The following is a 27,285-nucleotide window of genomic DNA, read 5'->3' as shown; positions in this document are numbered from 1 at the left end:
GTGCTGTCCACACCGGAGGCATTCCAGGCCACTAAGGACATATTGTCCCTTCCGCACCAGCCAGTGAGATTGTTCATTTTCGGGGCAAACCTGCCTTGGGGCTCTTTCAGTCTCCACAGCACTGCTCCCCACTGCAGGCAGCATCCCATCCTGCCAACGGTCTCCAGAGCAGCGCCACCGGCCCTCCGATATGAGTTGGCTTACCTGCCAGAGTTCCCGGCTCCACGCCCCGGACTTTAGGCACCGCTCTCCAGGATCCCTGTGTCGATCGCCAACTGTCTGGCGTAGACCCACAGAGGCGCATCGCCAGCCCCCAGAGGCCTGGCACCGGTACCCTGAGCGTCTCCGTTGCTCTTCAGACTTGCAGCACTGATCCCTTGAGTCGCAGCTCCGGTCTCTGGAGTCTCATCACCGATCTGTGGATCGTCGATACAGATCTCTAGAGGCCCATTGCTGGTCTCCGGAGTCGAGACGCGGGTCTCCCTGCTCCTGTTCCCATTCCAGGTCAACGGAGCGGCACTGCTCTCGGAGTGTGAGGTGTCGATCGACGGATTATCGTCGCGGGAGATGCGGCAGTGAGCGCCGACATCCTGGCACCAGTCCACAAAAGAGGAACATGGGGACAGCCAGCATGGAACGGGCAGGCTGGTGACAGCGGAACTGTCCTGGTCCCTGAAACAAGTTTCTTCCTCAAGCTCGGACAGCGAGGAAGGCGCATTGCCTGCGGGCCAATGTCACCTGCCAGGAGCATCGGGATTACCCCCGGCACGCCAGTGAGCGCGTGGCCGCAGAGCCAGTGGCTGGCTCTGTGGCACCACCCTGGGGGTTTTCTCAGATGTCAGAGCATGTGCACCGGTCAATCTCAGGGACATCTGAGCAGCAGTCGACAACAGTTTCTCGCCCGCCCCCTGACTCAGAGGAGGAATCAGAGTAGGCTCCCCAAAAGCAGCCAGCCTCAGCCGAGGCTCCCCCGGCAGGCCTTCCTTCTCATCCTCTACACCTGATGAGGCGGTAGCGGGGCCTTCCCGCACGGTTCCCCAGGATGATATAAAAGCTCACCTAGAGCTACTTAAAAGGGTGTCAGCGAACTTGGGGCTAGAGGCTGAAGAGTTGTTGGAACCCTCCGACACCCTGTTTGACATTTTGAGTGCGGCCGCCCATGGGTGGCAGGTGTCATAGGCTGGGGGAGGTTGTGCCTCCCAGTACAGCCAGGCATGGCCCCGCCCATGCACTGCCCCCAGGCCTCACTCTGTGGCTCCCCTGGTGTGGTGGCCCCAGCTGGGGCCATGCAGCCCGCCCTCCTGGCATTCCGGGGCAGGGGCTGCGCCGCCCGCCCTCTCAGTTCTCCGGGGCTGGGACTGCACCACCCATCCTCCTGGCACTCGGGGGCTGGGGCCACGCAGCCCGCCCTCCCGCCGCTCTGAGGCTGAGGCCGTGCTGCCTACCCTCCGGTGCTCCAAGGCTGGAGTCGCACAGCCCGCCTTTCCAGGGCTAGGTGGGGGCAAGCCTGGGGCAGGGGCTGGCGGCCATGGTGGGGAGGCTCTGGGCTCCGGCGGGGGGTGGAAGAGGCAGGGCCTTGGGCGGAAGGGGCGGGGCTGGGGGCTAGCCTCCCCCAGCTGGTGGTTCACACGCCGCCCATGCGGCCGCCCCATCTAAGGTGGCCTTGCCCATCCACGAGTGAATGGTGAAACTGATCAAGGCCTTGTGGCAAACTCCCTCCTCCAAGCAGGTGGAGAGGAAGTATTATGTCCCGGCCATGGGCTTTGAATACCTTTATACCCACCCCTCCCTGAGCTTGCTGGTCATATCCGTGGCCAATGAGCATGACAGACGGGGCAGCTGGGCTTGACCCCTAAGAACAAAGAGGTGAAGATGCCCGATCTCTTTGGCAGAAAAATGTATTCAACTGCCAGCCTCCAATTGAGAGTGGCCAATCACCAGGCCCTACTTGGCCACTATGACTATAACATCTCGCAGTCTATGGCCAGGTTTGTGGATTTGTTGCCTGGCTTTTCTTGTTCCTGGCTCTTCTTGAAGAGAGCAAGACAGTGGCGAGGGCAGCCCTCCAAGTAGCCTCGGACGCGGAGGACTCCGCAGCCAGGGCCATGGCTTTGACCATTTCCGTGAGGAAAGAGTTTTGGCTGCAATCATCTGGGCTGTTGGTAGAGGTTCAGCAGTCGACCCAGGACCTCCCCTTCGATGGCCTGGCACAGTTTTCAGAGTAAACAGACAACAGATTGCCTGGCCTGAAAGATTCTAGGGCTACTTTGTGCTCCCTGAGCCTTTACATGCCAGCGCCCGCAAGGAAGTGGTTCAAACCACAGCAGACCCAAATTCGTGAGCCAATCCGAATCGGAGCCTTCCGCAAAAAGGGCAAGGGCTATAAGCGCTGACAGGGCCAACTGCTGGCCTCCTCGGCTCACTCGAGCTCTACCTGCCACCAGCTGGGTAACAAACAAACAGGCATTTTGAAGGGTGCGCTCGAAGGTGACCTCCCAGCCTGTATCCTGGATCCAACACCCCTTTTGTTTTCCAATAGTTTATTGCCCTACCTCACTGCTTGGGCTTCTATAACATCAGACCAATGAATGGTCAGCACTGTGGCAGGGAGGTATATCCTCCATTTCCTTTCTATACCTCCCTCCCACCTTCCCTTCCCTCCCCGCCCCTCTTCAGGGACCCTTCTCACGAGCATCTGCTTGCTCAGGAGGTGCAAGGTCTTCTGTGGGTGGGGGCCATGGAGGAAGTTCCACAGCATTTGTCACCAGTTCTGCTCTCTGTAAGGTCTCGACAATGGCTCACTATCCAATGCCTTCCTTCTGTCAGGTGACCTGATGTATGCCTTCCCACTAGTCCCAGTGATCCCACTATTTTTTTTATTCCAAAGGCCAGGGGGGTTCTACGCCCCATTCTTCACCTGTGAAACCTCAACAAGTACTCAAGAAGTTGAAGTTCCACATGGTCTCCCTGGCCTCCGTCATTCTCTCCCTGGATCTGGGAAACTGCTTCACCACCCTCGATCTGAAAGACGCTTACTTTCATATTTTGATATTTCACTGCCACAACAGGTTCCGACGATTCTTAGTTGGGAACACCCACTAACAGTTCACAGTGCTCCCATTTGACCTAGCTACAGCACCAGGGGTATTTACGAAGTGCACGGCGGTAGTCGCAGCCTACCTCAGACGTCGGGGTATCCAGATCTGCCCGTTCCTTGACAACTGGCTCATGAAGGTTCGCTCCAGGGACTATGTCCAATGCCATGTCACAATGCTGCGAGCCAGCTGTCAAGCACTGGGCCTGTTGATAAACAAACAAAAATCAACATTGGTACTGGTGCAGAGGACAGAATTTATCGGAGCAGTACTCGACTCTACCTGAGCCAGAGCGTTCCTGCCAGAGGCCAGGTTCAGGGCTATGTCAGATCTGATAACCCAGGTCACTGCCCACTCACCACAGCCCGAGACTGTCTCAGGCTATTAGGGCACATGTTTGCATACACTTACATTGTCCAGTACGTGAGACTTCACCTCCGACCTCTCCAGATGTGGCTGGCATCGGTCTACTCCCCGGCCAGACATCACCTGGACAAACTTCTCATGATCCCGCCATGGGTACTCACCTCCCTGCAGCGGTGGTCCAACCTGAATCTGGTGTTGGAAGGTGTGCTGTTTGTGAATCCGTGGCCCACAGTGTCTCTAATTTTAAACTCAGGGGCTATGGTCTCGAGAGGAGCTGTTACTGCACATAAACGTCAGAGAGCTCAGGGCTATCCACCTGGCTTGCAAAGTGTTCCTTCCCCATCTGTCCAGTTGTGTGGTGCAGGTGTTGACAGACAACACAGCCTCCATGTTCTATGTCAGCAGACAGGGAGGAGCTCAATCATTGGCCCTTTGTCAGGAAGCCCATCAGCTGTGGGACTTCTGTATCCAACATGCTATCCACCTGGAAGCCTCACACCTCCCCGGCATCAGGAACATGCTGGCGGATCGCCTCAGCAGGTCCTTTTTCTCTCACCACGAGTGGTCCCTCCACTCAGAGGTAGTCCGGATGCTCTTCCAGAAGTGGGGAGCTCCCCTAGTGGACCTGTTGGCCACCAAACAGAAAATGTCACCAGTTCTGCTCTCTGCAAGGCCTTGACAATGGCTCACTATCCAATGCCTCCCTCCTGTCGTGGTCAGGCGACCTGATGTATACCTTCCCACTAGTCCCACTGATCGGCAAGGTCCTCTTGAAGATCAAGAGGGACAAGTCATTATGATCGCCCCAGTTTGACCTCGCCAGCATTGATTCAGCATGCTCATGGACTTAGCAGTGGCAGCCCTGTGGACACTTCCCAGCCACCTGGACCTGCTCTCTCAGAATCATGGACGATTACTTTACCCGAACCTCACCTCTCTCTACCTCACAGTGTGGTTGCTGAGTGTCTGAACCCTGAGGAACAAGCCTGCTCTAGTCAGTTGCAGCAGGTCCTCTGGGAGAGCAGAAAGCCCTCTACCAGGGCGACATACCTGGCAAAGTGGAAGCGCTTCTCCTGATGGGCATTGGAGCGGAATATCTCTCCAATCCAGTCGTCTCTACAATCCATCCTAGATTACCTTCTTCACTTAAAGCTTAGATTACCTGCTTCACCAGGGCCTTGCATGTTCATTGATCAAGGCCATATCAGCCTTCCACCCTCATGTCCAGGAGTAGATTGGTATTCTCACACAAGATGATGATCAGGTTCATGAAAGGCCTTGAAAGACTTTTTCCACTGGTTTGGGACCCAGTTCCCCAGTGGGATCTCAACCTAGTCCTCTCCAGACTCACTGGCCCTCCCTTCAAACCTCTGGCTTCCTGCTTGTAGAGGAGCGGGACTCACCCCTACGGCGCCTCCTGCTGGTGACTCCGGGAATTAGCTCTTCCAGCGTCCTGGAGCGCCCTCTGCAAGCTGGTGATCCGCCTGTTCTCCGGCCCCCATGTCCCTCCCAGACCCCGGTGCCCTTTTATCTGGGGTGCTGCCCCCTGGCAGTACACCCCTCAGTACTAGGGTCTCCCCTCCCCAGGGAACCCCCACTCATTATCCCTACCTCACCTCAGAATAAGGCCACTGTCAGTCACCAACTAGCCCCCGCTCCCTGGGGCAGACTGCAGTATAGGCCACTCATCACAGGCAAGGTTGGGTTTGGACCTGCTGCCTTGGCCTACCCCAGGCTGCCCTCTGCAACCCCCAGTATCCCTTGGCCTCCTACTAGGCTGCAGCCTGGGACTTTCCAGGCTGGAGCTCCCCAGCTCCTCAGCCTTTCCCCAGCCCTGCTCCACTCAGGTACTTTGTCTCTAGCTCCCTGCAGCCAGGCCCTTCTCTCCCTGAACGCAGAGAGAGACTGTCTCTAGCTCATGCAGCCAGGCCCTTCTCCCTCTGAAAGCAGAGAGAGACTGCTGAGCTCCTGGCTCCCAGCCTCTTATACAGGCCAGCTGTGGCCTGATTGGGGCATGGCCCAGCTGTGGCTACTTCCCCAATCAGCCCAGCTTTTAGAGCTGCAGCCCTCTGCCAGGGCTGTTTTAAGCCCTTCCAGGCAGGAGCGGGGTAACCACCCCGCTACACTGCTCCCTTTCACACCTGTCATGGAAGGTTGCATTCCTTGTAGCTATTACCATGGTGAGGTGAGTCTCTGAGATTAAAGCCCTCACATCAGAGCTGCTGTACATGGTGTTCTACAAGGATAAGCAAAAATAACAGGAGTACTTGTGGCACCTTAGAGACTAACAAATTTATTAGAGCATAAGCTTTCGTGGGCTACAACCCACTTCTTCGGATGCATAAGAAGTGGGTTGTAGCCCACGAAAGCTTATGCTCTAATAAATTTGTTAGTCTCTAAGGTGCCACAAGTACTCCTGTTATTTTTGCGGATACAGACTAACACGGCTGCTACTCTGAAACCTACAAGGATAAGGTCCAACTGCATCCCCATCCGGCCTACCTGCCAAAAGTGGTGTCACAATTCCATGTCAACCAGGATATCCTCCTGGTGTTCTGTCCAAAGCCTCACACATCCAACGAGGAGAGGCATCTGCACACCCTTGACATCAGGCGTGCCCTGGCTTTCTACCTGGAGCGCACCAAGCCCTTCCACAGATCTACTGAACTCTTCATTGCGGTGGCTGACAGGATGAAGGACCTCCCAGTGTCTTCTCAGAGGATTTTGGCTTGGATCACCACCTGCATCCGTACTTGCTACGAGATAGTGCAGGCTGTACCTCTACCGATAGTGACGGCTCATTCCTCAAGGGCTATCCAGGACAACTGTAGAGCCACAAAGTGGTCATTGGTACACACGTTCATGACGCACTATGCCATCACCCAACAGTCCCAAGATGATGCTGGCTTTGGCAGAGCCATGTCCATGAACTCCTACCTGCCTCTGGAGGTACTGCTTGGGAGTCACCTACAATGGAATGGACATGAGCAATCACTTGAAGAAAAGATGGCTACCTTTCATAACTGTTGTTCTTTGAGATGTGTTGCTCATGTCCATTCCATGACCCACCCTCCTTCCCCTCTGTCGGAGTTCTGGGAAGAAGCAACTGAAGGGGGGGGCGGCAGCAGTGCCCCTAATACCAGCACATACGTGCGCTACTCCAGAGGGTGCCAGAGCCGGTCCCCTGCGGATACCACTGAGGGGAAAACTTCCGGCACTGGTGCATGCGGTGAGCACACACACCTACAATGGAATGTAGATGAGCAACGCATCTTGAAGAACAACAGTTACGAAAAGTTACCCTCTTTTTCTCGTTCCTACATGTGTGACCTTGCATTTGGCTGTGTCAAAACATGTTTTGTTTGATTGGACCTGGCTTACCAAGCAATCACGGTCACACTCTATCAGTGACCTGTTGCTGTCATTATTTACCACCTCGCCCAGCTTTGTGTCATCTGCAAACTTTATCAGCAATAAGCTTATACTTTATTCCAGAGTATTGATAAAAATATTGAGCAGCATCGGGTTGAGAACCAATTCAAACAGGACCCCTCTGGAAACACAACTCACTGATGTTTCCCCGGTAATAATGAAAGACCAGATTCTAAGATGGTGAAAAGTGGCATAGCTCCGTTTAAGACAATGTGTCCACATCAGTTTACACCAGCTTGTTGTGGCTTAGCGGCAGGGTTCCTCCCTCTCCACGTCTCAGCATGTCGCCTACCATGGGGAATTAGTGGGGCAACAAGAGTCTATAGCTTCGGTCTGTGTTCAAGGGGGTGAGCAACAGACACAGTCAGGTAGCCCAGGCCCTTAGTCAGGACAGGGTAATGAGTCTATAGCTCGGGCCGTGGTCAGGGCTGAGCAAACAGTGGAGTTAGCTAGCCCTGGGCCCTCAGTCAGGGCAGGGCAATCAAGGTCTATGGCTCGAGCCTGTGTTCAGGGCCAAGCAGCAATGGGTTCAGGCATCCTATCTCCTGTGGATGGCCGACAAACTCTGGCCTCTTGGCCGAGAAAGGGGGAGACTGGCACCCCGGAGTTGGGGTGGCAGGGGAGGACACAGGCCCACCCACTCCACTGCGTCCCGGCCCAGGGCCCTAACAGTGGAAGAGAGGTCTGCCACGGGGTCAGCAGGGATCCTGACTGCAACATGCTGACCTAAGCTCAGGTAGTGCTGCAGCCAGACTAGGGTCAGCTGTCCCTGGGCTACTTCCTAACTCCCCCTCGGGTTGTACCTAGGTCTGTAAAGGGCTCTCCAAGTCGTCAGGGTAGAAGACCTGTGGCAGTCCTGGCAACTTTTCCATGGGCTGGGCAACATTTGGCTCCGGAGGCCCTGGCCAGTCCTCAGCTCCCCAGGGGCCTGCAGCAGTCTCCCAGCTGGGGAGCGAGCAGGAGGCGACTGTCTCCTCCGGCGGCTGCAGCCCAACTGAGCTCCCAGACCCGCTTTTTCTACTTCCTGTCCCGTCCCGTCCACTGACTTCCAACGGGATGGGTGAGCACAGCCTGACTCCGTTCACCAGGGCTCAGTGAGGGGTTCCTCCCCCTGCGGGTCTGTGGGAGGCCACCCCGCCTCACTACACAGCTGAAGAATTGCACTGTGTTTTGAGATCTATCAGTTAGTAGTATTTGATCGATTTAATAGGGACCATATTGATTTTTGTATAGTGTTATTTTTAATTAGAATGTTGTGTTCGCTATTTCTGCAGCAGTTAAATCATTCTGCAGTGGAAAAGATTTTGGCTCCTATACAGGGTCTTTCATTCTTGAGGCATCTAATTAGATACTGCTAATGGAGTAGCTGCTAGGGAACACTGCAGCAGTCATGTGTTCACAGTAGCTTGCACACAGACTTTCAACATTAGCATCTGTTTTATGAGGTGATGGAACGTTAGTCAGGGTGTCATGCTTTATTCACTATATTTGTTAAAGTTCCCTTGAGCTTTACGTTTTACCGGTGATAGCCACCTGCGACTGACAGAAAGCAGTGGGCTTAACAACTCTTCTTCCCAAAATGGCACTTCTTAAAGCGAAGCAGCCATTTTCTCCCCTTCCCCCTAAGTCAGTGTTTCCCAAACTTTAGACGCCGCTTGTGTAGGGAAAGCCCTTGTTTACCTGCCCCGTCCGCAGGTTCGGCCGATTGCGGCTCCCACTGGCCGTGGTTCGCTGCTCCAGGCCAATGGGAGCTGTGGGAAGCGGCGGCCAGTACGTCTCTTCGCCCGCGCTGCTTCCAGCAGCTCCAATTGGCCTGGAGCAGCGAACTGTGGCCAGTGGGCGCCGCGATCAGCCAAACCTGCAGATGGGGCAGGTAAACAAACCGGCCCAACCCGCCAGGGGCTTTCCCTACACAAGCGGTGTCCCAAGTTTGGGAAACACTGCCCTAAGTAATTTATAGCCTTATTGTCAGACTTGGGCATAAACCCAGCTGTTGGACTTGAATCTGTGATCACCTGTCTCAGATTTGTGCTGCAAGGTAATCCGTACTCACCATTTGTTGGTGACCTGGTTTCATGTACAGTATAGTGTTGAATTCAGTGAGACTGTTTGTTGATTTCCCTTTTGTGTGATGTGATTTATTTTTCCCTTTTCAGAGCTCTACAGGGGAGAATGCAGATTCTCAGCTGATGGCCATGCCAAACACAGACCCCAGCATCAGGTAAGGTAGGACAAATCCTGTCCATCTGGATTAGTGGTGTTTAGATATTCTGTTTGGTTATTACCTTACACTTACCTGTTCTCTCACCCACCTCTGAATACCCCATCGGGCTCTCATAATTTGCCTCAGACTTCCTCTACCTCTACTGGCAAAACTACTGACCCTTATTAAACTAGTGTATTTGAACCTTTCTGTTCACTCTCTGGGGCGTTTAAGTTGGAGAGACCCTAGTGTTATGGCTCTACTTTCTCCTTTTCCTGTAGGGTTTCTATCAATGACTCTTTGAGTCCTCCTCTCACTCCACTGAGTCCCCTCCTAAGAAGAGAGACCTTCAGAAAAAAGCATAGGGCCGGTCTCGGTGAGAAGTCCATCCATCAATCCAGTCCCCAAGCTAGGAAGATGCCTGGAGGACTCTCCAGGAATATTCAATGGCTCAAGAAGGCTACAAAGTGTAGAAGCTCCAATAAGGGAAGGGTTTCTTCTCCTTGAGAGCATTCCAGGGACCCTCAACATGAGAGAGATGGCTTCTATGCTAGAGCCAAGAAAACCTAAAACAGACAAATAGCTCTCTCATCTCCTACTGATCTTCCCTGCCCACTCTCCTTTGGAGGAAGGGGAGTTTTCAACGTCTCCTCCTTTACAGAATCCAAGACAGCGAGACCAAAAGCAAATTGATAAAAAGAAAACCTGTTTTACTGGACCAAAAAGATATTGTCTCACCCACCTTGTCACTCTAATATCCTGGGACCGATACGGCTACAACAACACTGAGGGGGGGGGGGGGGGAACAAACAAACAAAAACGTCCTTTTTAAGAAGGCCTCCAAACCAAACCCAGCCAGCAGAGTTTCTGATTGTAGAAAGAAGGCAGGCTTTCTCCCTTTCCCTTAGGTCAGGGAAGGAGCAGCTTCACCAATTCATAAGGCCCTTACCTCAGAGCCTTGAATCTGAGCAGGCAAAGTCTCTAGAACTCATATCAGGTTTATTGATTAAAAGTATAGCCAATTGACTGACTATACTTGTGTTTTGTTATGAAAAATGTTCAAGAGGCCAAATAAGCAAACTTAGCCAATTTTGTTGCTAAAAGTAAACAACAGTACAGTTTAGGAAAGAAAGAGTTACTATATTACTGATCGTTCTGGATAGGTGTTTTTCAGAGAGTGCCAGTTCACATTACACAGAAGGTGTGCTCCCTAAATAGGTCCCCAAACTACCTATATTTACAGTAGACCTCATTACAAGTTAAAAGCACTCTATACGTCACCCAAGACTAATCTTCACCAATCAGCTTGTTAGCTTCTTTTTCTGGTACCATGGCATATCCCTTATCTCTTGTTTTTGAATACAGCATTCCAAACCTGTTGGGCCGTGAAGGCCCTCCTTACCTGTACCAGGTAGAACATAAGAACGGCCAATACTAGTTCAGGCCAATGGTTCATTTAGCCAAGTATCCTGTCTTCCAATAGTGGCCCATACCAGATGCTTCAGAGGGACTGAACAGAACAAGCAATCGTCGAGTGATCCATCCTCTTGTTGTCCACCCCCAGCTTCTTGAAGTCAAAAGCTAGGGAAACCCAGGAAATGAGGTTGCATCCCTTACCATCTTGGCTAATAGCCTTCATGAACTTATCTAATTTTTTTTGAACCCCATTGTGTTTTTGGCTTTCACAACATCCCCAGGCAATGAGTGCCACAGATTGTTGTGTGAAGAAGTACTTCCTTATGTTTGTTTAAAATCTACTGGGTGACCCCTGGTTCTTGTTATGTGAAGGAGTAAATAAAACTTCCTTATTCATTTTCTCCACACCATTCATGATTTTATAGACCTCTGTCATATCCTCCCTTAGTCGTCTTTTTCCAAGCTGAACAGTCCCAGTCTTTTTAATCTCTCCTCTTATGGAAGCTGTTCCATACCCCTACTCATTTTTGTTGTCCTTCTTTTTGTATTTATCAACATTGAATATCATCTGTCATTTTGTTGCCCATTCACCCATTTTTTGGAAATCCCTTTGTAACTCTTTGAAGTCAGCTTTGGACTTAAATATCTTGAATAAGTCATAGGACTGGACGTGACCTTGAGAGGTCATCTAGTCCAGTCCCCTGCACTCATGGCAGGACTAAATATTATCTAGACCATCCCTGATAGGTGTTTGTCTAACCTGCTCTTAAAAATCTCCAATGATGGAGATTCCACTGTGACACTCTATACCTCGGGGGAGTGTTTTGTAACCCCCATATTCCTCATCAATATATAATTGTGATATTGCATATAAAGGATGCCATGTGAGGTATCAGGGGAAAGGTTATGATCTGCTGAAACCCATTGTCCCATCTAAACATGTGTATCATTAATGCATATAAAATTATAAGAATTGTGTTGTATAGTTTTCACTAAAATATGCTGTGGGTTTGGGAAGCACCCAGATACTAGCTCTCCAGAGACAATGACAAGGGAGGTAACTAAGACACCACCAGCCATTGTCCAGCAGAGGAGTTACAATTCTCACTCACAGGAGACACACTGGGGTATTGCTGAGTCACAAGATGAAGCAATGCCCACCAGACATGCCTGGACTTGTGTTCCCCAAGCACATGGACTAAGGGTATAAAACAGAACACAGTGGCCCCATGCTTCGCCTTTTCTCCTTCCCCACCTATGCTGAAAGCAACAAGGATGCTCAGAAGACTCCAACAGAGGAGACTGGCCCAGGTTTCAAGCGTAACACCTGTGTCCTATGAACTGCAATATCCGGTGGGGTGAGAAAAACGGCTTAATCTAGATGTTGCTCAGTCTAATAGGGTTGACTGCATGCTTGTATTTTATTTCTTTTGGTAACTAACTCGGACTTCTTGCCTATCACTTAAAATCTAGCTTTTGTAATCAAGAAACTTCTTTTACTGTTTATCTTTACCAGTGAGTTTGCCTGAAGTGTTTGGTAAATCTGCTCAGGTTTACAAGGGCTGGTGTATGTCCACTTTCCATTGATGAAGTGGTGAACCAATTAATAAATTTGCACTTCTCGTCTTGAGCAGTGCAAGACGGTGTATTCCTGGGATACAAAGTTGGGAGCTGGGGGGATTTGGCTGGTGCCTTTCTCTGTGTGATTCGTGAGTGGCTCTGGGAGCATTCATGCAATCTAGCTGGGTGTGGGGCTCCACATGCGGTTGCGCTAAATGACAACAGCACCTGGAGGGGTTTGCTACTTGTCACTAGCAAAGCATTGTGAGAGACAGCCCAAGCTGGAGAGTTAAGGGGGCACAGCGGTCCCACCGTCCCAGGCTACGGGGATCCCGTCACATCCACTACCTCCGTAGGCAGTTTATTCCAGTGCTTAACCACTCTGACAGTTAGGAAGTTTTTTCTAATCCAACTTAAACTGGCCTTGCTGCAGTTTAAGCTCATAATATTGTATCGTCTGCAAATTTTGCCACCTCACTGTTTAGCCCTTTTTCCAGATCATTTATGAATATGTTGAACAGCACAGGTCCCTGTACAGATTGCTGGGAGACACTGCTATTGACCTCTTTCCATTTGAAAGCTGACCATTTATTCCTACCCTTTGTTTCCTGTCTTTTAACCAGTTACTGATCTGTGAGAGTTTCTTTCCTCTTATCCCATGATTGCTTACTTTGCTTGAGAGCATTTAGTGAGGGACCTTGTCAAAGGCTTTCTGAAAGTCTAAGTACCCGATATCCATTGGCTTTCTGTTGTCCAGATGTTTGTATACCCCCTCCGTAAATTCTAATAGATTGATAAGGCATGAGTTCCCTTTATAAAAGCCATGTTGACTCTTCCCCAGCAAATCGTGTTCATCTATGTGTCTGAAAATTCTGGGTTGTTTTTTTTTACTATAGTTTTAGCCAATTTGCCTGCTACTGAGGTTAGGCTTACGGGCCTGTAATTGCCAGGATCACCTCTTGAGCCTTTTTTCAAAATTGTCATCACATTAACTATCCTCCAGCCATCTGGTACAGACGCTGATTTAAGCGATAGGTTACACACCACAGTCAGTTCTGCAATTTCACGTATGAGTTCCTTCAGAACTCTTGGGTGAATACCATCTGGTCCTGGTGACTTATTACTCTTTATCAGTTTTTTCCAAAGCCTCAATCTGGGACAGTTCCTCAGATGTGTCACCTAAAAAGAATGGCTCAGGTGTGGGAATCTCCTTCACATACTTTGCAGTGAAGACCGATGCAAAGAATTCATTTAGCTTCCCTGCAATGGCCTTCTTTTCCTTGAGTGCTCCTTTAGCACCTCGACCATCCAGTGGCCCTACTGATTGTTTGGCAGGCTTCCTGCTTCTTACATACTTAAAAAATTTTTGCTATTAGTTTTTGAGTCTTTGGCTAACTGCTTTTCAAATTCTTTCTTGGCCTGCCTTCTATTTTCTATTTTAAGTGGGATTTAACTTCCAATTTTTAAAGATGCCTTTTGCCTCTACCCTCTTCTTTTACTAACTTTTTAACTAACTTTCTCATTTTTGTGTAGTTCCCATTTCTGAAGGAAACGCTCATGTATCTTGATTTTGACAGGGTTTATATTTGCTAGTGCCAAATTCTGTGTTTAGCTCTGGAAGGTATTATGGGAAGTATCACTGTTAATATAAGTGGGCAAGAGTGAACTTAACTCTGTGCTAACATTTATATATAATATTAATGTGAGTGTAATACTGTGATGAAGTGGGAATTTTCTGTAATATTTTTGACACCCTATGTGTGCCTCAGTTTCACCTATATTTTGTATTGCTACCCAGTGGGGGAAAGAGAACTAAGTTTGAAACTGCCTGAAGTCATTTCCATAGGAAGAAGGAGGTGGCATTACCACCTCTTTCGGCAAGAAGGAAGATATATGAATTGGTATTACTTCCTTATCTACTCACCTTTCTCAAACGATGCTGCTCCAAAGCTGGGGGTGTAGCCCTGATGCTGTGGATCTATGACAGTTGGTGGGAGAAATCAGATGCTGAATCAACCCATAGTATTTTGCAATAAGTGACTTGCAGCAGTAGAAACAAGGTTAGTCAAAGGAAACATCAAGAAAATGGTGTATAACCACCACTGTGAGACGGTCATCATAAACCTGTGCAAGGAGAGAGGGTTAAGTGTTGGGAAGTTCAACAAGGTGCAGCTTATTGCATGGCTGGAGAAGGATGATCGGACCAAGAAGTTGTTTCCAGACACAGGCAGGGTTCCCAGAGAATCGGAGAGTGACACAGGCAGCAGCAGGGCATCCTCAAGACCTGGTTCCCCAATCAGCATGGTGTTCTCACAACCCAGTTGCCCTTGAATAGATTAGAAGTAGTGGGAGTTGGAGCTAAGAGCAAACGAGCTAGCAGATCGTGAGAGGCAGCAAAAATATGAAGAATGGTGAAAACATCAGGCGAAGCAATGAAAGCATGACCTGGAGATGGAGAAGCAGAGGAGCAAGAGGTCCCATAGAGGGGTAAGTGGTGAAAGACCCCAGAATGCCAGTTCTTCAGGGAGCCTAGACACCAAATTGTTGCCCCAGTTTGAGGAGGCAGGCGGAGATATAGATGCCTACCTCACTGCCTTTGAGAAGGCTTACAATCTGGTTGACTCCCTTACTGAGTTCCAAAGCTATAGAGGCATACAGCCAGATGGGCAGAGTTGATGGAGACTATGAACAGTTTAAAAGGTGTTACTGCTTAAGTTTGCATTAACACCTGAGTCTTATAAGAAAGTGTTTCAGGGGTGTGCAAAGGACCTATGCTGTAGCATATATGGAAACCACCATGCTGATGGGAGTATATCTTCACAAATGGAATCATAGAATCATAGATTATCAGGGTTGGAAGGGACCTCAGGAGGTCATCTAGTCCAACCCCCTGCTCAAAGCAGGACCAATCCTCAACTAAATCATCCCAGCCAAGGCTTTGTCAAGCCTGACCCTAAAAACCTCTAAGGAAGGAGATTCCACCACCTCCCTAGGTAACCCATTCCAGTGCTTCACCATCCTCCTAGTGAAAAAGTTTTTCCTAATATCCAACCTAAACCTCCCCTACTGCAACTTGAGACCATTACTCCTTGGCTGTCATCTGCTACCACTGAGAACAGTCTAGATCCATCCTCTTTGGAACCCCCTTTCAGGTAATTGAAAGCAGCTATCAAATCCCCCCTCATTCTTCTCTTCTGCAGACTAAATAATACAAGTTCTCTCAGCCACTCCTCATAAGTCATGTGCTACAGCCCCCAATCATTTTTGTTGCCCTCCGCTGGACTCTTTCCAATTTTTCCACATCCTCCTTGTAGTGTGGGGCCCAAAACTGGACACAGCACTCCAGATGAGGCCTCACCAATGCCGAATAGAGGGGAATGATCATGTCCCTTGATCTGCTGGCAATGCTCCTACTTATACAGCCCCAAATGCCATTAGCCTTCTTGGCAACAAGGGCACACAGTTGACTCATATCCAGCTTCTCGTCCACTGTAACCCCTAGGTCCTTTTCTGCAGACCTGCTGCCTAGCCACTCGGTCCCTAGTCTGTAGCAGTGCATGGGATTCTTTCGTCCTAAGTGCAGGACTCTGCACTTGTCCTTGCTGAACCTCATCAGATTTCTTTTGGCCCAATCCTTTAATTTGTCTAGGTCCCTCTGTATCCTATTCCTATCCTCCATCGTATCTACCACTCCTCCCAGTTTAGTGTCATCTGCAAACTTGCTGAGGGTGCAATCCACACCATCCTCCAGATTATTAATGAAGATATTGAACAAAACCGGCCCCAGGACTGACACTTGGGGCACTCCGCTTGATACTAGCTGCCAACTAGACAGGGAGCCATTGACCACTACCCGTTGAGCCCGATGGGATAACGGTGCAGGTGGAGGATTTGTATAAATGCTTGACAAAGCCCTGGCTGGGATTATTTAGTTGGGGTTGGTTCTGCTTTGAGCAGGGGTTTGGACTAGATGACCTCCTGAGGTCTCTTCCAACCCTAATCTTCTATGATTCTATGATTCAATGATGGTGAAGTTGGAAAACTGTGAGATGTGTTGCCATGAGCTTAAAATGTAGTTAGTGGACAGGAAGACTAACGGGCTATGTAATGCAAGCTGGTTGGCACATGGACAGTTGGTCTGAGTATGAAAAGAGACCCAATGGGGACTCGCCTAAGCATCTGTCCTGGGATAGGGAACCAGTAGAGGTACCTGAGAAGTGGGATTCAGGTACACCCACAGTGGGGGGGAGCAGCTGACACAGGTAGCCCCTGCTAAGAGATTGTAAAGACCTGAGATGCGACATTTGTAGGAAACCGAGTATAATGCCTAAGGATTGATGAAGTAAGGTTTGCCCGGGACAGAGAGACGGACACATACTCTATGCAGCAAAGAAAGCAGCCAGCAGTTCAGGCTCAGAGAGTGAATTATGTGACAGAATTTTTGAAAGGGAAGATATGAAACTGTTCTGAACTGTGGATTAGAAACAGTAAGTTGACTGATTAGAAACTGTGCTGTAAGAATCATGGAAGTGCCTGGTAGAACAGGTACCAAGGTGATGAGAAATATGCTGGATCATCTATGGATAACAATTGTGGGTTTGAACTTCCATGGGTCACTGGGTAAAATGACCCTGCTTAGTTTGCTGTCGAAGGAGGAAAAGATATGACAAAGTGGGAATTTTCTGTAATATTTTTATGAAGTCTATGTGTACCTCGGTTTCCCAGATATTTTGCATGAATACCCTGTGGGGAAAAAGGACTAAGTTTGCTCTCAGGGCAGGCTGAGAGATATACATGTATGTGTGTCACCTAGCTGTCTGAGCCAAAATGGGTCATTTAAAAAGGACCGGCCGAGGCCCATTCTGAGAAGACAGTGGAAAACCCAATCACCAGGACATTGACACCTAGCATCCGGTGACCCAGTAAGGAAGGGATTTTCCCCGCCTCTCAGCAGGGAAGCTGAGCATAGACCCCAGCTCGAGAACAAAGGATTGGAAGGTGTGAGGTGAGGGATAAGTGTTGGATTCTGAAGGAAGCTGGAGGCTCTCTCACTTGGGAACTAAGACGATGATACGGAGAGAAAAACACAGAGCCTGAACATGAGTTCACTACAGCTTGGCTGGGCTCTGGGCTGACCAGAATGGACTATGCTTTAGCCTTTATTTCTCTGTGCTAACAAACGGGCATCCTGTGCTGTGTTCTAGTGGACTAATACAGGCTACTGTTTGACAGTGTTGTTTGAGTCACTGCGAATACTTGCTGAGATGCATTAATCCCTGAAGGGTGGACAAGTCTCAAGCAGGAATCTGTCTTAGTTGGACTTGCTGAACCGAGCTCACGGGTGAAGCAGGAGGACTGAAGCCCAGAGGTTCAGTCAAGGAGGCGGTGAGGCCACTGTTGTCTTAACAGGCTAGCGAACTGGAGTCCAAGGGGTTCTGCAACCCATAGCAGCCAGCATGGCTTCTGGTCTCTTCTCTCCCTCGCTCAGCTTCCATGTCCTGTTCATCTAGCTTAGCCCCAGAGAGGGCTCCTTGATTGTGCCCAAGCTGTTTTGGCTGTAAGCGCCAGACTGTCCCTTAAAGGGGCATCCCACCATAACTCCCAAGGAAGAGATGGAGGAATGAGACCCAGTAGACTAGTCCCTCCTGAATTCTTGGAGGTGATGTTTAAAAGGGTCTCCATTACGCTAGGACTCCAACCCTAGCAGACAAAGGAGAACAAGAAAGGTCAGAATGGAGGATGGACCTTTTTGGGGGAAAGGCTCAAAATGAGACTAAGAAAACTATGTTCTTTCCCTTGCATTCCTTGTTTGAAAGCAGGATCAATCTGAATGGGAAGAGCCAGCTACAGACAGATATTCTGAAAAACAGGCTCCCAAGTTCTGTCATTTCCCCTAAGATAAATGACTCTCTCCAAATTCCTTACACAGTAGACACAGGCCTACTATTTTCCTGAACACCAAATCAATAGGCATATTGAGGCATCCCTCAGAAAATGTATGAAGCTTTAACTATCGTCCTTCAAGTATACATCTCTTCCGAGGCCCTCACAAGGCCATCTGGCTTAGATAAATGACTAGAATGAATCTAATAATGAGTCAAGTCTGTACTCCATAAGATCACCCTGGCAGCCTCTTATATATTGGAGCTTCCTTGGATGCCCTGAGAGCCTCATCCAGGAGTGGTGTTCAGGAGGCAGCTCTGCCTTTGTTCCTGGTAGTGAGTTGACCAAGAAATCCATGCCTTTTTGTGGAGACCTTGTAGACACTGCCAAGCTGCCTTTTACCTTGGTCCTGACCTCTCCAGGAGATGTTCCGGGAAGGAGAAGTGTCAGAGTCACAGCAGTTCTATGAAGTGACTGTGTCCTGGAATTGATAAGATCCCAAAGAGCAGGTTTCTCTTCTCTCTCTCAAGCCTCCAACAATCGGATGCACTGAGCCATACTGAATGAAATAAAGCAGCTGTCCCAGACAAGACAATAAGAGGGAAGATGAGAGATTTCCCTTGCTCTGCTCTATTGTATTTGTATTGCCCAGGAGGCACAGCCTGTGGGAAACTATAATATATCTAAAGTCTCTCTACAGATGCATGGAAAATCTTGGCGACTCCTGGTACGGAATCATGGAAGCCTTGTATGTGGATGGCCATATGGCTTCCCTGCCTATCCAGATCAGGAACTTTCATTGTAAGTTCCTTCGTTTCTACTATCGGGGTGATGCTGGTCTCTGTCACTCTCAGTCATGGGAATGGCTGCCCTCTACTCCAAAGGAATTCATATGGAAAGCAGTGACTGAAAAGGACCGTACAGTCTGGTGGGAACCACGTGAATGTGAGCTCCCCCAGTGATGCTGTGGCTGAAATGACTAACATGATCAAAGGATGCATGGCGGGGGGAATATCAAGCAGGAGAAAGAGATGATTTACACCTCTGTATAGAACACTGGTGAGATGAGTAGTGGCATACTCCGTTCCCACTTTAAAAAGGAAGTTGCCAAATTGGAACGGATTCAGAGAAGAGCCACAATGATGATTCCAGGTCTGGAAGACCTGTCTTACAGTGAGAGACTGAAAAAGCTCAGTCTTTTCAGCTTGTTCAAGAGACGATTAAGAGGTGACTTGATGAGGATCTATAAGCACATACACAGGGGATGGGGTGTCAGATAATAAAGGGCTTTATGGATTTCCCCCCTCTTCCTCTACTACATGCTGGTAAAAGGTGTATTTGTGCAGTCAGTACATACACCAATGTATCAGACTTCTCATCCCTTCATGGCATGGATTTATCATAAATACAGTCACCTTCTATGGTGGTGGTGGCCTGTGATAACTGAGCACATTTTAGATATTAAAAAGAAATGCTGCTTTCTTTTCAGTGTAAGGCCTGATTCAGTAAAAAGCAATGTGCAGGTTCTGAAAATTCCAAAGTGCTTGGCATTTGGATATACAATGTAATAAGGTGCTTTTCAGTAATATGGTAATCTATTACTATAGCAATGGGTAGTGTTGCCTCTATCTCCAGACTTCTTTTGCCAAAGTCCCTTCCTTTGCTCTTGTTCAGCAGCCTTCACTGTGAACACTTAAATGCTGAAAGGCAGGGGGTTAATCCACTGAGGTTACTTAGAATCTGACATCTGTATTAGCATGGTTCCATGGAAAACCTCTACCAGCAGAGCGTTGGAAAGGTCCCATGGATTCTACTGGGTTTTGAATCAGAGGCTAATGAAGAGGTTGGTCCAGAGTTTGAAGAGTGTTTATTCTATTTCTGATCTAGATTTAGTATGTTTTGTGAGGAAGTGCTGAACCTGTTTATTTTGAGGAATATATTTTCTCTTTTCAATGTGTTTTATTGTATAATATGTTTGTGATGTCTTTTATATGGTAAGACAGATACTATGTCTCAGTGCTAGTGTCATGGTCCTATTATGCCTGCTGCTTATTGCTATTTGATATTAATTATTATTATTTGCTTACACCTTCATTCCAATTGAAAGGGCCATCGTCTAAAATGCTGCCATTTCTTGCTCCTAGCTCCCATGCCAGCCCATCCTTCCCCCACTATTAAAAATCATATTTCTAAAGGTTTGTTTAAAAAAACCAACATACCCTGCCTGGGAAATTAACCCCCCCACCATGGATTTAATATGTTATGCCCACAGCACTTTCTTATCACCTAATCTTCAGCCAGCCCTATGATAGGGTGGGATCCTGCTAGGCTAGCAGTTGCAGTGCTGCTACCACAACAACAGTACAAGCAGTTACTAGCAGCAGGAGGTAGTGCCACATAGTATCACAGCAGAGAGATCACTTTGTAACGTGTTTGTGCCCTGAGCTGCATAAGTAGCACACTTTAGAAATATAAAACCAAACTAATCCATTGCTTCCATTGCACTTTAAAGTGGGTCAGTAAAAGCAATACTATCATCTGAAAATCCAAGACAATGGTATCTGCTTATAGAATGCAGTACTGCTTTGTGCCAATATGCTATGGTATTACCACAGCAAATACACCGCTACCTCGATATAACGCGACCCGATATAACACGAATTTGGATATAACGCGGTAAAGCAGTGCTCCGGGGGGGCGGGGCTGCGCACTCCGGTGGATCAAAGCAAATTCAATTTAACGTGGTTTCACCTATAACGCGGTAAGATTTTTTTGGCTCCCGAGGACAGCGTTATATCGAGGTAGAGGTGTACTGCAAGCAGAAGATGTGCCACTAAAGCAGAACTTCTTGAAAGTTAAGTTATGCTGAAATCCAATGAACTGTATAAATCAGTCCCTCAAATTAGAGAACATATTTATTTCTTAAAAATAAATTAGGGAAAACTTTTGGTAGCAACATGTCATGGGAATTTCTCACTGTCCTACAAGAGCAGTGAGGCAGTGCTGTCAGAGTCAGGAAAGCAGGTATTTTTGCTCAGAATATTTTAAACATGCTGAAGAGAACTCTCATCCCCAGACCCATGATAATATGTAAATCTAGACTTGCAGAAGAGTAGTAGCTAGGATTCCTACGTTCTATTCTTATTCCTGCCTCTGGTTTACTCTTACCTAATGTTCATATAAATGTTCTTAGTGCCAGATTTTCAAGAGATTGGCATCCAGCAGCCCTTATTGTATGCCCACTTGTTCATACTCTCTATTACACAAGATCCAGATGACAATTGGAGCTGCTGCATGCTGAGCTCTTTGAAAATCTAGCCCTTAAAGATGGTATCTCACTTAAGGTTCTTAACTCCCCTCTTTATTTCAACAGGAACTCAGGGAATGAGCTGCAGGTGTATTATGCCTCTCTGAGAAATTACCAAGACTTCTTTGAAGCTATTCACAGAAGGGGGGATACATTCTACGTGGTATCTTTTCGTAGGGTAAGTGCAACACACATTCAGTATTGAACTGGTAAATGGGGCATTGGTAAAGATCATGATGATTCAGCATTTGGTCCTTGAGATAGGGGAGGAGTGCTAGTCCACAGTTGAAGTTGAAGCTAATTTACCTTTTTAAGTCTGATTTTTTTCAAAAATCCCTTGTTTTACTGGAAAAAAACAATCTACCTGAAATTGCACATGCCACAATTCTTTCCAGGATAGAAGTTGTCTGGAAAGTCCGGGAAGAATCACACAAGGAGTTTCAAAGATACAAAGCTTGATTTTTTTCCTTGTTCCCTTTTTTACAGATGTTTTCTAAACTGTTTTGGTTACTATATTTCCTAATTCATGAGGAAGCTTCACTTCATCTCCAAGTGTCATTACTGAACGGAAGTGTCTTTCATGGGATTTGAGGAGGTGCTTGTAGCAATTATGGAGTGGTCACTAATGAGATGAACCTAAGTGATGAATGGATATGGTTGTTTCACAGCTTCTAGTTGTTCTCAAGGTGTCACAACCGGGGTACAGCTAGTCTTGCGTGGCTGAAATGATGGTGTATTTCCATAGTTTAGACCTTTTTAGGAAGGTTGTAGGGTGGCATTCTCATTTGGAATCCCAAACTTTCTATGGGTCTTGTGTAAACTGCAGCATTGTTTTAATGGTTTTTGGATAAAGCAAATGATGGATTTTTTTTTTCTGTCTTAAATATTGGTTACAATTTTTTTTTGTCTATGACTATTACTGAATAAAACTTGGTTGCAAACTTAGCCCAAAGGATAACTTATATTGTGTCAGTGCAGGGAAGGTTTTCTCTCTTTTGAGGACTGCCAGTAAATCCATAGAATGTAGTTTAAATCTGGAGTGCACTAGAACAGGATTGCACTGTTGCTAAACATTGATCCAGCTCCTGACTCATGCTGGGATCAGTTTAATTGTTAAGCATCAATCTTTCTTAACAAGCCAGACATTTGTGAGCAGACTGACTGCTCTGCATTCCAGCCAGTGATGGACTTTATCAGGTGGTAGAGGAATAACTAGTCTTGTAAGTAAACTCAAAAGGTACCATTTCTGAGTTTCTAATGGAGCTGCTGTTACTGAAAGGCCAAGCCTGATCAGTGATGTTAAAAATCAGATTGCAGATTCACATATCTGCAATCTGATTAGTAACCACTAGTTCTAAGGCTTCCCAGCTAGAGATCCATACCCCTCAAGGAGTAGGTAAAGCACCAGTGGCAGTCCTTAGTATTTACCAGGTTTCAGTAAAAGCTGTTCACACAGTTCTCATCGGGCTGAATGTGACCTTTGCTACTTCACAGGCTTTCTGGGGGATAGCTGTGCTCTTCTTCCAAGGGCTGTCATCCTGTTCACTTTTCCAGATGTTGTACTGCTGCTTCTGCTGATTGCAAAGGGAAGAGCAGAGAGGGCCATTCAGAGGGTAGGACCCATATAGCCAAACACAGGTAATATTAAACAAGAAGACATGTGCTAGAAGTATGCTGAAAGCATATGTAGCACACATCTGTACCAATGCTATTATTAAAGCCATCCAGGAGTGTCTGTATTGTCCATGCACCTCATTGCACTAAACCTTACAAGTGCTTTGGAATAGTGTGAACAAGCAACTGACTAGAGGATCCGTAAGGACTCACTACTGTAAGCCATTGAGCACTCTGGTCCTGACACTGAATATTCAGCCTTTCCTAAAAAGGCTCTTTAAAGAGATACCCACTGAAAATCAGCTCGGCACGCGTGCCATAGGTTGCCTACCCCTGAGATACATTATCAAAAGGCATGTTAGGAAACTGATTATTTTTAAAATCTTATTTTTCCCAGCCTCAATAATTCTTCTTCACTGTATGTCCATGAGAATGTGTGTTTGATCTCTGAATACATCCCATACTTCACTGGGCCTCTCTACAGAACTTTCGGTTATCGTGTGAGGTTTGTGTCTGTAAAAATCTCAGACACAATCAAATAGTGACATTCTTACTGGAATTGAGGGTTTTGTGTTGAATAAGGCTTAGTTTCCAGGCTTGTGTCACAAGGTTGGAATTTTGCTATTAAATGCTTGGCAAGTGCATCTGTTCTTTCAGCAGTCCCTAACAGCAGAAATATAGTTAGAATGAGACTTGAAATAGCTTTGGGTGGGATGGTTAATTCTGAAACTTTTTGAAGCAACTTCATAACAAAGAGCAAAATTGTATTTGTCAGGCTCTTCATCTTCTGCAGTTGCTTGTCATGGGCCTACCTGAATACACTAGCCAGTTCATGTATTCTGTTTAGATTGTACACACTGGCAGATAATGATTAGAAAGAGGCACTGACTTCCATTCTGACTTGCAAAGCCATGCTTTAAATGCTTAATTTTTTTTGTATTTGATGAAACTCCTGCTTGTAATACATCAGAGCCAAACAAGCGATTTTTCTTTTACCAAACATAAAGTCTCTTAGGGTTAGGGTTAAGCAGGTAGTATGTCTATTTTGTGAATGAAATGTTTTAGTCTATGTCTTCACTATACTTTTGTTGGTATAACTTATGTTGCTCAGGGGTGTGAAAAAGAACATATCCCTGAACGACAGAAGTTGCACCGACAGAAACACTGGTGTGGACAGCGCTATGTCGGCGGGAGATGCTCTCCCACCGACATAGCTATCACCTCATTGAAGTTGCTTTAATTATGTCGACAGGAAAGCTCTCTCCCGTCAGCATATAGTGGCTACATGAGTGACCTTATAGCGGCACATCTGCATTGGTACAGCTGTACCGCTGTAAGCTTGCTAATGTAGCTGTTTTGTGCATCTCCCATTTATTACTTTATCAAGGTAAACCTGAACTGATGAAATTATTTCCTCAGAGGCAAACTCTTTGCCACTTAGATGAACTATTTAGATCCCTTTGTAAGTGAAAAGGAAAAATTCCTACACATGCCCTGGGGTGTAGTTACCAGGAACTCAGCCTGGGAAGTTTCCTTTATTCATTAGGAATCACTGCCCCAAACTCCTTCTCACTGAGGTTTCACATTTCATTGTATAATAGGTATTGGAAAAATATTTTTTCTGAAACTATTCCCTCTGGAGGGTCAATACACTTCTCTTCAGATAAGTCATCAGTAAGGATAAGATTTTTGTCATAGAAGTCACAGATTCCGTGACTTTCAGAGACCTCAGTGACATTTTCCCTTCCCTGGGGTGGCAGGACTGGAGCTGTCAGTCAGCCGGGGCCCCGGAGCTCCAAGCCACCACAGGCAGCAGGGCTCTGAGCTTGTCGCAATGCCTTTGGTTAAGAGTAACTCAGACGCTTGTCTCTGAGGAGGCCAATTAAATCACAAAGGGCAGGGTCAGGATAAGCCAGGGCAGTCTGTTGGTCTGGTCCCCATTCCCAAATCCTGTTTTTCTTTAATAATTGGTACAGGGGCTTGGCTTTGTCAGAGAACATTTCAATGAACTCTCTGGAGAAATTAAAAGTTCCCAAGAGAGCTCCTAGGGAGTGCGTGTCGGTGGGAAAAATAGATGCTGAAGTTTTGATAGAGGGAAAAGATCCCCATCCTCAAAGGCAATATAAATACCCAGTTGCAGCAGAGGAAGGCATTAAAAATACTATAGACTCTCTTGAACAAGAGGTGCTTGTGCCTATGCAAAGTATCTGCAAATTCACCTGTATGGTCAGTCCTTAAGGCGGATGGGGTTACTTGCAGAATGACAATAGACTTCCGTGCATTAAATGCGGCCAGAGTCTGAGGGATTCCATACCATACTGACAGTAGTGGATCAACTGACAAAGATGGTGCACTTCATTCCTTGTGCACATCTTCCTGCTACCAAGGATAGTGCTTGTCTCCTCATCACACACATTTTCTGCCTCCATGGCCTCCCAGACCACATCACCTTACAGCGGGGTTCCCAGTTCATGTCTTGGTTTTGACAGGAGGTGTTCCGCCTACTATAGGTGTGTCTCCATGCATCAACTACTTCCCATCCACAAACTGACATCAATCAGAAAGTGTAAACCAGGTATTAGAACAATACCTTTGATGCTTCACAAACTATCACCAAAATGACTAGGCCTCACTGATTCCGCACGTGGAATTCACCTACAATAAGACCATGCCTCAACCAACATAAGCCTATTTTTCTTTACAAATTCTGGCTTCCATGGCTAGTTCCACCCCAAACTGCCTACAGCACCCACAGCTCCTACAGTCTCAGACCTGCTTCATCAAATCCATCAAACAAAGGAACTGTTCAGACAAAACCTAGATGGGGCCAAGATGGCATACAAACATCATGTTGACCATCACCAGCAGGAGGGCCCTACATTGGTGTAGGACAAAAGATGGCTCAGACCATTGTCCTGGAGGCTTCTGATATCAATTGAACCTCCCTCCTCCCCCAACCCCCCCCCCCCCCCCCGCTACCTGACCACACATGCACATGTGGACTCTAGGCTGCCTCCTAGTCGGCATCAGCCACTGAGCATTACAATGTGCCAGGGCCCGGAGAAGTGTTTGCTTCAGTCTAGGCTGTTTCGTAGTGACAGTGGCCAATGGAAAAAGGCACTATTAGTATAGTACAGTATTAGTAGAGTATTACAGAACAACCTAGGGTATGTCTACCCAGCAATTAAATACCCCCAGCAGGCCGGAGTCAGCTGACTCAGGCTCGTGGGGCTGTTTAATTGCAGTGTAGATGTTTGGGCTCAGGCTGCAACCCAAGCTCTGGCACCCTCCCATCTCAGGATCCAGCCCGAGCCCAAACATCTACAGCATAGTTGTACAGCCTGAGCCCCACAAGCCAGAGTCAGCTCACATCGGCCAGCCACAAGTGTTCAGTACCCATGTAGACAAGCCGCTAGAGGTCCCAACTGAGATCCAGGCCCCATTGTTCCAAGCACTGCACAGAGTATAAGACTGTCACTATGCCAAGGAGCTTACCTTTGAAATAGTAAGGCAGACAAAGCATGGAAGGAGAAACAAAGGAATCAAGAGACAATGTAACATGCCCAAGTCAGTGATAGAGCTGGGAATAGACCCCAGAAGCCCTGACTCCCAGTCCAGTCTTGCTCATATTTTTTATTGGTGCTCATTTACGTTCAGTTCACACGTCACTGCTGTCTGGGGTACATCATGGTTAGTATTTGGAGCTTGGCATGCAAAGAACTCCTTTGAATATGTAATAAATAGGAATCAGTGCAGTGCTGCTTATTTCTGCATCTACAAATGCCCTGAAATGATGGCTGAGGTTTGAACTGTGAAGCCCAACAATGGTGATGTCAATATCACCATTGTTGATCGTTTCTTAAGAAATACTCCATTAACTCATTCATTTTATTCTATTTTGAATTAAATTTTTGAGACTCCTATTCACAGCTGTGGGTATCTCATATAATAATCCTGACGGGAATAACCATCCAGCAACATAACAAAGCCTACACACAGTGGGCTCACCCCAGTGCCCTTCACACCAGTGCCCTTTACACCCAAACCCATGCTGTCATCTCCCCAGATGCTCACATAGTCTAGGTCTTTGCAGCATGCTTGAGAGCTCAGAAGAGTTCAGCTACTGTGGAGCAAGTTGGGGAGCAAGTTCAGAGCCAAGAGCTCCTTGCAGAGTGCTTTGCCAACAGCTGCCATGTTTCTCTACCAAGGGAGTGCCAGCTTGAGGTGTGCTGCTGGCTGTGGCCATAGCAGGTTGGTATGGGGAGAGTGGCCTTGCTTGGGTAATCTGGTTCTAAGCAACACCTTTAAAGTACTCGTAGTTGGATGCAGTAGCAGAGAGCCAGCTCCTGGGGTGGAGAAGTAGGAGTTCTTCTTCGAGTGATTGCTCATACCGATTCCAATTAGGTGTG

General features: G+C 47.5%; 1 protein-coding gene across 1 annotated transcript in view; it reads left to right on the top strand.

The window, feature by feature from the left end:
* The window catches only part of ATF6 (activating transcription factor 6), a 365,356-nt gene that overhangs the window by 181,528 nt on the left and 156,543 nt on the right, over positions 1–27,285 (top strand). Inside the window, exons 13-15 of the mRNA XM_065408946.1 lie at positions 9,050–9,114; positions 18,462–18,464; positions 21,329–21,440. Of these exons, the coding sequence (XP_065265018.1) occupies positions 9,050–9,114; positions 18,462–18,464; positions 21,329–21,440 (180 nt within the window). The remainder of the gene's footprint in view (positions 1–9,049; positions 9,115–18,461; positions 18,465–21,328; positions 21,441–27,285) is intronic.

This window comes from Emys orbicularis, chromosome 8 (assembly GCF_028017835.1).
Source record: "Emys orbicularis isolate rEmyOrb1 chromosome 8, rEmyOrb1.hap1, whole genome shotgun sequence".
NCBI lineage: Eukaryota > Metazoa > Chordata > Testudines > Emydidae > Emys > Emys orbicularis.
This window is presented reverse-complemented; position numbering and strand designations above follow the sequence as displayed.